We start from the raw sequence: 9877 nt of genomic DNA, 5'->3' as shown, positions 1-9877 counted from the left end.
CGTGGGTTCGAGCCCCACATGGGGCTCTGTGCTGACAGCGCAGAGCCTGCTTGGGATTCTGTCTCCCTCTCTCTCTGCCCCTCCCCGCTTTCCCTCTCTCTCTCTCTCTCAAAATAAATAAACATTACACATACACATACACACACACACACACACACACACACACAGCTTGGGCCTAGAACTCAATTTCCTCATCCGCCAAATAATGAACAGCTGGTATTTATTGAGAATTTACAGCATGCCAAGGGATCAGCTTTGTGGGGCAGGTATTCTTATTATCCCCAGTTTACAGATGAGGAATTTGAGGCTCAGCTAAGGGAAGCAACCCGCCCGAGGTCTTACAGCTGGTAGAGCCAGGACGAGGCAGAATCTCACTGTGAAATTCCTCTCCGGGAGGACAAGGCTTTCACCTCGCTCTGTAATTGAAAGGACCCAGTCATCTAAAGCTGCTTCCACCTCTCTGTGGGGGGCAGTGGGAGCAAGACCCCTTCACATGGAAGGTGACCTCCCCCAACCCCAGCTGAGAATCCAGGGCGCGGTTTTGCGGTGTTCGGCCCCAAACCGGAAGTGCCGACCTTGTCCTCGGCAGCCTGAGTGGGGAGGCCTGAGGGGGTAGTTGCCCCAGGATGGGGGGAGGGGAAGGAGGTGAGATGAAGCTTCACAGCGAGAGGCAGAGGTGAGAGGCTCAAACCTGAGGAGAGAGGAGGCCAAGAGACGCATCACATTTATACCAAGGTGGGGGGGTGGGGCCGCTGGCTTTCGTCCTGTGCTGTCACCCCTCTGTCACCCTGTGCCTTTAGGAAAGTCTGTCACACACACTAGCTGCATATCTCCGGTGGTTTACGGCACAGATGAGGGAATAGCGGTCACAGTGGCGGGACGTGGGGCACACCCGCTAAAAGGTGACAGTCGCAGAAGGTGGGGCAGAAGAGGGCTCTGAGAATTGGTCCAGAAGCACGGACGCAGAGTGGTGACAAGAGGCCACAACAGGCCCCTGGGACTCCTCAGAAAAAGTGGTTCCAAACTTCCCACAGCACGCGAAACGGCACTTTGAGCTATCTGATTTGATTATTAAAGGACACGTCACCCCAGGAGGATGGAGGGGTTTGTGTAGACCCGTTCCAGGTGGAAAATGCTCAGCACAGTGTCTCCCCTCAGTAAATGCTTCATAAATGACCAAGTGACGGTGGCAGTAGGTACAGCAGTTAGCAGAGCGATCGGAGCCAGATTGCTTGGGCTCCTAACCTTGTCCAGGTTCCTTTAGGTGAGTCACTTCACCTCTGTCCTTCAGTTTCGCCTCTGAAAAGTGGGGGTGCTGGCAACACCTACCTCATAAGGTTGCAACGAGGGATAAGTGAGCGAATGCGTATAGTGCACTTAGCACGGTGTAGTAGCCAGATTCTCCAGAGAGACAGAACCAGTAAGAAATACAGATACGTCTTAGTCTGTGTTCAGATTGCAATAACAAAAATACCACAGGCTGGGTGCCTTCAATAACAGCTATTTATTTCTCTTTATTTATTTATTTAGTTCTGGAAGGCTGGGAGTCTAAGATCAAGGCACTGGCAGACTTAGTGTCTGGTAAGGGCTTTCTTTCTGGGTCACAGAGCGCTTTCTTGCCGTGTCCTCACATGATGGAAGGGACAAGGATGTTCTCTGGGGTCCCGCTTTTGTAGGGATACTAATTCCATGAGGGTTCCACTCCAATGACCTACTCACCTCCCGCAGACCCCATCTTCAAATACCACCACATTGGGGGGTAGGTTTCAACATATGAATTTTGGGGGGATACAACCTTTTAGTCTCTCTCTCTCCATATATATATGTGGGGGGGGGGCGTATAAAGAAATTTATTATTAGGTATTAGCTCATGCAATTATGGAGGCTGAGACCCAAGAAAGCAGGTAGTGAGGTTCAAAAAGGGCTGAGAACAAGACAGCCAATCCGGGTCTCAGGGTCTAAGAACCAGGAGGATTGATGTTGGATTGATGGCCCAACTCAGGCAGTCAGAGAACAAATTCAACCTTTTTGTTCTATTCTGGCTTTCCACAAATTGGATGATGCTGACCCACACTGGGGTTTGCTTTACTCAGCCCAATTCGAATGTTAATCTGTTCCAGAAACGCCTTCATAGACGTACCCAGAAATAAGCAGACATCTAGGCACACCGGGACCCAGTCAAGTTCACACATAAAGTTGCACAGAGCAGCCGGGACACAGGAGGCATTGGACACCTATTGGCCACTATTATTATGGTTTTTTGGAAAAGGAAACAGAAGTTCAAAAAGGCTAAGTCATGTGGCCGTAGTCGCAGGGTTGCAGTGGAATGCTGGTGAGCTGGGTCTCAGAAAAGAAAACCAAACAAACGAAAACACCTGATTTGCTGCTTTGCCAATTCCTGTGGTGTAAATATCCCCACCATGGCTGATTTCAAGCCACCAGTGGTTTAACAACCGGGTCACCAAATTCCAGAATATTTAACAATCGGCTGACTCCGGCTCGCTGCTGCCGGTCCCCCGGGCCTGTAACGTCCCCCGGGCCTGTAACGTAGGGAGGATTCGTAAACATTAGCTATCGCTACGAGCCAGTCAGTCTGCCATGATCACTGGGTACCCTCGCCCCTTTTACAGAACAGGAGATTGAGGTTTGCAGGAGTTCAACCACTTACCCAAGGTCACAGCAAGAACCAGTTACCTGCTGTCCTACTTCCTATGTCTTCACTCAGCAAGGTTGTAGATAAACCATTGTCCCCCCCACCGCTCCTGCCCATGGGGCGAGGGAATTTCCCAGGCCCCATGAAGATAGGAGCCCTGTGCCCTGCCGCCATTGGCTGTTCTACCCCACAATCCCCGAGGTGGCTTGGCAGGCGGGAAGTTCTTGCTGGCTGGGGCTCTTGCCAAGCCACGCCTGCCCCAGTGCTCCTGAGCTCAAATCTGTCCCGGCTTGTACCTGCCTCGTGTGGGCTTGGGGAAGGCTGTTTTGGCAGCCTGCGAGCAGAGGGCCCTTATCCTCGAGGGTGTTGGGGCATGAGGGTGTGTGACTCAGGGTGCTGGGGGGGTAAGAGGCTGTAGCCAGGGGAGGGCCAGAACGCGGCTCAGGAGGGATTTTCAGCCCTGCAGACAGGCTGGCCCCGTGACAGGTAAGGGCTCAGGTGAGTCACACCAGTAATAGTCGCCCGAGGCTGGGCACAGATGTCCTCCAGCCAGGGTGGGACAGCCGAGAAAGTTCCAAGTGGCTTGGCTCTAGCTGTCTCCTGAACTGATGGGGGGTTGGGGGGAGTGGTCTCAGTCGCGGCTGCCGAAGTCAGCTTGCTCCTTATCTTTGGTACTTCTGGAACCAGGTGCTGAAAGGACAAGGGAACACCCCTCCTACCATCTCTGGCCCCAAGGGAAGGGAGGTTGGGGGGGCAGGAATAGGGGGTGATTAACTAGCAGCATATGTGCTAATGAGGCAGGGTCCTAAGGTCTCCGGAGAAGGAGGCTATTCCCTCCATTCTGGGGGAGCCCAGAGGAACGGGATGCCCTCAAACTCCTCACGCCTGGGGTAGAGAAAGGGCCCCTGCTGGACCCGGTGGGGGCACAAGGGGGGACAGGTTACAGGTAGAACTGCTGGGGCGTGGGGGAGTTGGGGGGGATGAGAAGGAGAGGGAGGGGCAAGGAATGATCGAAAGCCCAGCTGGTGTGGCAGCGGAGCTGAGGAGCCAACGGTTGGAGCTGGCCCCGGTTGGGCAAGGGAGGGGGCCGCTGTGGCTGGAGACTCTGCAGGGCACCCACCCAGGACATTCTGAGACTCTGGCGTCCATCCTTGCAGTGCTAGGGAGGGAGAGGCGGCTGGGCTTGGCTGGGCGGTGGAGGATGGGGTTTGGTGGAAGACAGGGCTACAGCTGCCCACCCATCCATGTCTCCAGGCTAGACGCCTCCCAACGCTGCTCGGTTCACGGGGTCACTTACTGAGTCCTCACTGGGTGAGAAGAGTGGCCCCCCCTGGATGGAGCCGGAACACTGGGTTCTAATTCTGACTGCTGGGTGAGCTTGGGTAAGTCTGTTGCCCTCTCTGAGTCTCAATTACCCCATCTGGCAGACAAAATACCTACCTACCTCTTAGGGGCGCTGTGAGGATTCAATGAGAGGGTAGAAGGTCCTGGCCCATGGTAGGTACTCCACGCATGTCAGTTTCTTGGGGATGGAGCTGGGCAAGAGGTAGGGCAGGCAGCTTCCGCATACCTTTCTCCTTGCGTGTCCTCATGCTTGCAGTCATCTGGACCCTAACCAGCTGGACTGACTCAAGACGGGGCCCTGAGAGCCCAGGATCTGAGGACAGAACCTCCTCTCCCCCGACCCGGGGAAAGGGCTTACAGTCTCTCGACCCCACTTCTGGCTCCCTGCCCCTTCTGGCTCTGAAGGCCTCTGTGGTCCCCAGAGTACCTAGAGATCCCCTGGAGTTGGGGAGGCCAGAGAGGTGCATTCTTGATCTTCTGGGACACAGCCTGGCTTTCTGGTAGGATGGACGAATAGCACATTCCTCCTAAAATAATTGTCCTCGAGCTATTTCCAGAGGCTCTTGGTGCCCAGGCCAGAAATGGCCAGTGATCTCGATGCCTGGGTACCTTCAGGACAAGCGGCACAGAGTCCCAGCCCTCTCGCTGGCTGGCTGCCCGCCTGCCCGGCCCCCAGCCCAGAGCAGAACCAGGCCAGGCTGAGGCCCCACAAGGAAACTGCTGATACTGCTGCTTCCCTGGTGCACTGAGTTCCCCCACACCCCTCTTCCTCCTTTTTTGGAGGGCCCTCTGATCCCTCCTCTGGGCTCTCTGTTTCAGCATCTGTAACTACCCCATCCCAGGGCAAAAAGGCCTTTCACCCTCAGTGGCTGCCGGCTAAGGAGGGCCCACAGACGCTTCCGTGTTATAGCGCTTTATAATCCTGGGTCTGATCCTTCAGAAACATCAGACTAAGAACCTTCTCCGGAACAACGTGGCTGAGCTCTTCGAAAACGACCATCTCACAGGGGCGCCTGGGTGGCTTGGTTGGGTAACGTCCATCTCTTGACTTTGGCTCGGGTCCTGGTCTCACGTTTCGTGGGATCGAGCCCTGCATCGGGCTCTCCACTGACAGTTTGGAGTCTGCTTGGGATTCTCTCTCTCTCCCTCCCTCTCTGCTCCTCCCCTGATTGCAGGCTCTCTTCCTCTCAGAATAAATTAATTCACTTAAAAAAAAAAATGTCCATCTCACAAAAGACAAAGGCTGAAGAATTGTTCCAGCTGAAGGAAACCAAAGACCTCTGAGAACGAAAAGCCATGCTTGCTCCTGGGTTGGTTCCAGCGCCTAAAGAGTTGCCAAGAGGAACATCGGAGGGGCAGTCGGTGAAATGTACGTTACATGATCAGACTCCACCGTTGCCGAATGTCCTGTACTTGGGTCATCGTAGCGTGGATGCGTAAGAAAATGTCCGGGATATCTGTTCATCCTTGGGGTAGGGACTACTTAGTGCCAGGCCTTGTAGATTTGATCTTTCCTTCTCTTGGACCGGAGGCCTCTGCCACAGCCATGTTACAACAGATCCTCGGTCAGGCCAAGAAGCATCCAAGCTCGATCCCCCGCTTCGTATTTATTGGAGCGGGAGGTACGACAGCAGCCCCTGACATGGTCCAATCCAGATGTCAGTTAGGGTAGGAAGAATAACCCAGAACTGACTGGGTCCCAATGATCAACACGAGCTCTACTCACCGATTGTAGATTATAACAAAATGAAGGAAGAAAGTTCCAGACTTGTAAATGAAATGTCTCACTCTCAAGCCTCTTAGAATGAAGGTCTCCCAGAAGCCCTCCGTACAAAATTTTCCAGTTATCCAGGAAATATTTCTCCTCTGAACTCACATCAGTGTTTTGTGTTAGGGTTTACACTGATTAATAAATATCTGAAATTTGAATTAAAAAAAAAAAAGAAAAGAAAATGTTCCCGTTCACCTGGCATGTGGGCCATACACGCTCAATTGTCCAAGGGGAAAAGATAGTGCTGTCTGCGACTTCCTCTCCAAATAATAATCAGAGAGTGTGTGTGTGTGTGTGTGTGGTGATAAATGTGGCAAAAGCGTTAATAAATTGTGGATTTGGATGAAGACTACTTGGGAGTTCGTTGTCTTGTGAGTTTTCAGTAAGTTTGAAAATTTTTCAAAATATAAAGTAAAACTGTATTTTCAATGTTTGAGAGAAAGCAATAATGGATGGAACCTTTCCTTAGCAAATATGTACTGGATGCCCCCTAAGGACCAGGGCTGGGTCGGGGGCACACAGGTTCTGAGATTTGCTGGCTGAAGAATCTCAGGTTCTGGCCAGCTCTCATCAGGTAGTAGGTACTCGACACTGGATCGCTGACTGCCACGGGGAAGGAAAGACAGTTAGGCTCAAGAATGGGTCACTGGAAGGGAACAACACTCTGGGGAGACTCAATAAATGTTTGCTGAGCCGGTGAAGAAAGAGAAGTGATTGATGCTGATCACGGCCGATGGGAGTTATATCAGGGGCAGCTGAGAACTCCCTGACTCTCAGCATAATTAAACACTAGAAAAACAACAAGGAACACTGGAAAACATCCACCCCAGTCTCATTTTAAAAATAGGGCCCATCTGTCCTGGAGGGCTTAAAGCGGCGCAGGCCCTAAGGCAGGGGCCTGGCCAGGATGGCCTCTGGAGGCCCCTCCCAGCTGTAAGATTCCATGATTCTATGACACGGCCAGCAGTCTGGAGTGGCGACATGAGGGTATCCCCAGTGGAGAGCCACAGGAGGGCTAAGTCATCTACCTCCTAAAGACAGAGTGAGCGTGGCAGAGGGCCCTTATGGCAGATAGGGCTTAGCCAGCCAGGAAGGGAAGGGTGGGGCTCTGTGGGGGTCAGTCCTCAGTCGCCTCCTGTATTTCTGGAGGAGGAGACAGGGTGGGGTTGGACCCGGAAGGGAAGAGGCAAGGGTCTGTGCATTCCACGCGATTCAGACCCAAAGGACAAGGGCAGCTGGGGGCCATGGGCTGGAAGAGGGGCAGGCAGCTGTTTTCTGGGTGGGACAGGCTCAAATATTGCTCTGTTCTCACTAGACGGAAGTGGAAAATTAGCATCAACCTGGCAGTACTGGCAGAGAGAAATCAGAACCTGCCTTCTAGCTGGGGCAGGAGAGTATTGGGGAACCGATGGACAATGGAGATGAGGAAGGGAGGACCTCACTGCCCTTGGCCGGGACAGGAGGCGGGGTTAAATGGACTGGGCATTTCCTTGGCCTGGTCAGGTCTAGGTCTCGGCGAAGTGCCCACATTTGGACCACAAGGAGTAGGAATCCCAATTCCCCTCCTCCTGTGGAGTGGATGAGGAGACCTACTACCCGAGAGGGTCAAGACCGAATATCCTGGAAGGCTGTGACCTTACAAGTCCAGCCCTATCAGTAGTCTTGTCCTATGACCTTCCCCCCTCTCATTTGGGATTCCTAAAGTCAGGATCAACTTAGGTACGGGGTTAGCAAGCACCCCTGTCTCTCTGGTTCTCCCCAGTTGTGCCCCCATCCAGCAGGCAGAGCAGATGTGGTGAGAACTCTTTCTTAAGAGGCTGCGAGGGAGGGCCAAAGTCACCCCAACAACATAGCATTGTCTTTCAGGGGTCATCAGACACGACCAAGACAGTACCTCGGCCCCCACCACTTCCAACCCGTGTAATCTGAGACGAGTCACGTCATCTACCTGAGACTGAGTTTCTCCATCCATCAACCAGGAGTAGAATAGTGACCACCTCCTTGATTTGTAGCAAGAATTACATGTGAGACACAAGCAAGGGGCCAGGCACGGAGAGAGTATCTATAGCATCGCATCACTCCTAAGATGCATTTTTTTTTTACTAACAGGCGCATTGCGTAGTGGACGATTACACTCTGGAAAGGAGGTATCTCTCCATGCTTGGGATTTCCCCATTAGAGATTCAGTCCTTGGCTTTTGTGGTCTTCTGGAGTCCTTGCTCCAAAGGCAAATGGGAATTTCAAAATATGGGCCAGAGCCAAAGGATCAAGGAGACTGCCCCACTTTTCCTAAGGGTCCTCTGGCCTTGGGTTGTTCTCAGGGTCTTGCCTTCTGCCTTGTCTCTTTTTTTTTTTTAACTTTATTTTTGAGACAGAGACAGACCATGAACGGGGGAGGGGCAGAGAGAGAGGGAGACACAGAACCGGAAGCAGGCTCCAGACTCTGAGCCATCAGCCCAGAGCCCGACGCGGGGCTCGAACTCACGGTCCGTGAGATCGTGACCTGAGCTGAAGTCGGACGCTTAACCGACTGAGCCACCTAGGCGCCCCTTCCGCCTCGTCTCTTGCTTTCTGAAGAATAAGGTGTCTGTTTTCCAGTTTGAAAATCCCCAGGGCCTAGGAGGAGGTTGAGGAGTAGAAGGGTGCTGTTGGCTCTCCGGAGCCAGAGGGAACCCACGGGGAGAAAGCGTGCAGGGAGGGGGCAGGCAGCCGAGAGGAGCTGACCCAACTGTCTTCACCAGGCCCGGTAGCCAGCCTCCAGGTGAGCTCACGGCAGGTCGGCGCCACGAAGCTGTATCTGCCCAGCCGGGATGATGTCCGGACGCCCGGTGAGCCGTTCCAACATCCACAGCCGCTTGAACCATCCCAACAACGTGTCCTTTTCGGCCCAGGCTCCAGGCTGGCCCCACGGCCCCGGTGTGAGCGGGGCTGATGGTGTCAAACGCCCTTGCACCCCGAGCGGCTCTGAGACCAGCAGCTGCAGCCTCTCCTCGGAGCAGCCCGACAGCCCCAGCTTCTTCAGACTCCCAGTGAGGAAAATCTGCATGGGCCGCCCCTACAACTCCAAGTTCGTAGAGACAAGCCACCTGGCGAACCACCCCAAGGTGGCCAGAAAACCCGCTTACCATGGCGGCCCCCACTACCTGCTCTGTACAGAACGTCCCTCAGGCCCCTGTAGCCCCACCTTCCTGGACCAACTCATCAAAGGCATCAACTACCTTGACAGATCCACCAGTGCCTTCTGCTCCAAATCATCACTGAGCCTGCCCAGGCTTGCAGCCAACTGCCTGGAGCGTGCGGCCACCTCCATCCACCTGGACCACCCAGACCACGTCTTCCCCCGTAGTTACTCCAACCCCGTCACCGGCGTGGCCGCCTCCGACGACTACACCAACACCTGCATGGTGCCGTCCACCGGGGGCGTCAACTCTTTGCAGTGTGTGGATGGGCCTGCCAACGCCAGATGCCCACCCCGGCTTCAGAGACGGAGCCTTACACCCGTGCTGCCGCAGAGGCCGGGGACGAAGCTGCCTGAGCTCCCCTTGTTCGGCAACGGGATCTTTTCCCTGGGTCACCTGCCCAAGTTCTGGGAGGCAATCCGCTCGGGCTGGAGAGCCCCCGAGCCCATCTCCAAACCCTGTAGCTGGTGGTAACATCGACCGCGAAATGGGTACAGGTGCATCGGGCTGCAGCGGTAGAAAATAAATGGTCTGTGGCAAAATGCTTCTTCCGAGGCTCTGTTGGAGGGGAGGGGGGGGGAACAGCCATTGGGATTGGGGGTTATAAACTCGAGGACCTCCAGGGCCGGGAAGGTACAAGTTAATGGGTGAACTGACCGAGGGGAGAGGAAATACCCGGTCTAAACCGAGCTCTCAGACGGGTTGTTGCTTTTTCCCAAAAAAAAAAAAAAAAAAAAAGTCAGGAATCTCATGTTTATATGCTAACAACAAATTCAGAAATGTCCTAGTGCTCGGTGGGCCCAAGAAAAATACTTGCAGGTGGAATGTGAAGCCCACAGGCCACAGCTTGGAATCTCTGGTTTATATCTTGAATGGATCACTGGGGGGTTTCCCCATGGGAAGAGAAATAGACTAGCTATTCATTCCCGA

The 9877-nt window shown here is 53.8% G+C and overlaps 1 protein-coding gene and 1 pseudogene across 2 annotated transcripts; both read left to right on the top strand.

The window, feature by feature from the left end:
• Nucleotides 1-5158: 5158 nt before the first annotated feature.
• Nucleotides 5159-6117, top strand: LOC122479559 (annotated as a pseudogene).
• A 606-nt stretch (nt 6118-6723) lies between these two features.
• Nucleotides 6724-9489, top strand: LOC122479558. Of its 2 annotated transcripts, XM_043573393.1 has the most exons (3): nt 6736-6810; nt 7635-7915; nt 8510-9489. In XM_043573393.1, exon 3 carries the CDS (start codon nt 8579-8581, stop codon nt 9419-9421), a length of 843 nt encoding a protein of 280 aa, XP_043429328.1. In that variant the 5' UTR covers nt 6736-6810; nt 7635-7915; nt 8510-8578; the 3' UTR covers nt 9422-9489. The 2 variants fall into 2 exon arrangements, with proteins under 2 accessions (XP_043429327.1, XP_043429328.1); XM_043573392.1 differs by lacking the exon at nt 7635-7915 and having other exon boundaries at nt 6724-6810.
• Nucleotides 9490-9877: the final 388 nt, after the last annotated feature.

The sequence above is a fragment of the Prionailurus bengalensis genome, chromosome C1 (assembly GCF_016509475.1).
Source record: "Prionailurus bengalensis isolate Pbe53 chromosome C1, Fcat_Pben_1.1_paternal_pri, whole genome shotgun sequence".
Lineage (NCBI taxonomy): Eukaryota > Metazoa > Chordata > Mammalia > Carnivora > Felidae > Prionailurus > Prionailurus bengalensis.
The sequence above is the reverse complement of the archived record's forward strand: the minus strand, read 5'-3'. Positions and strand labels throughout refer to the sequence as shown.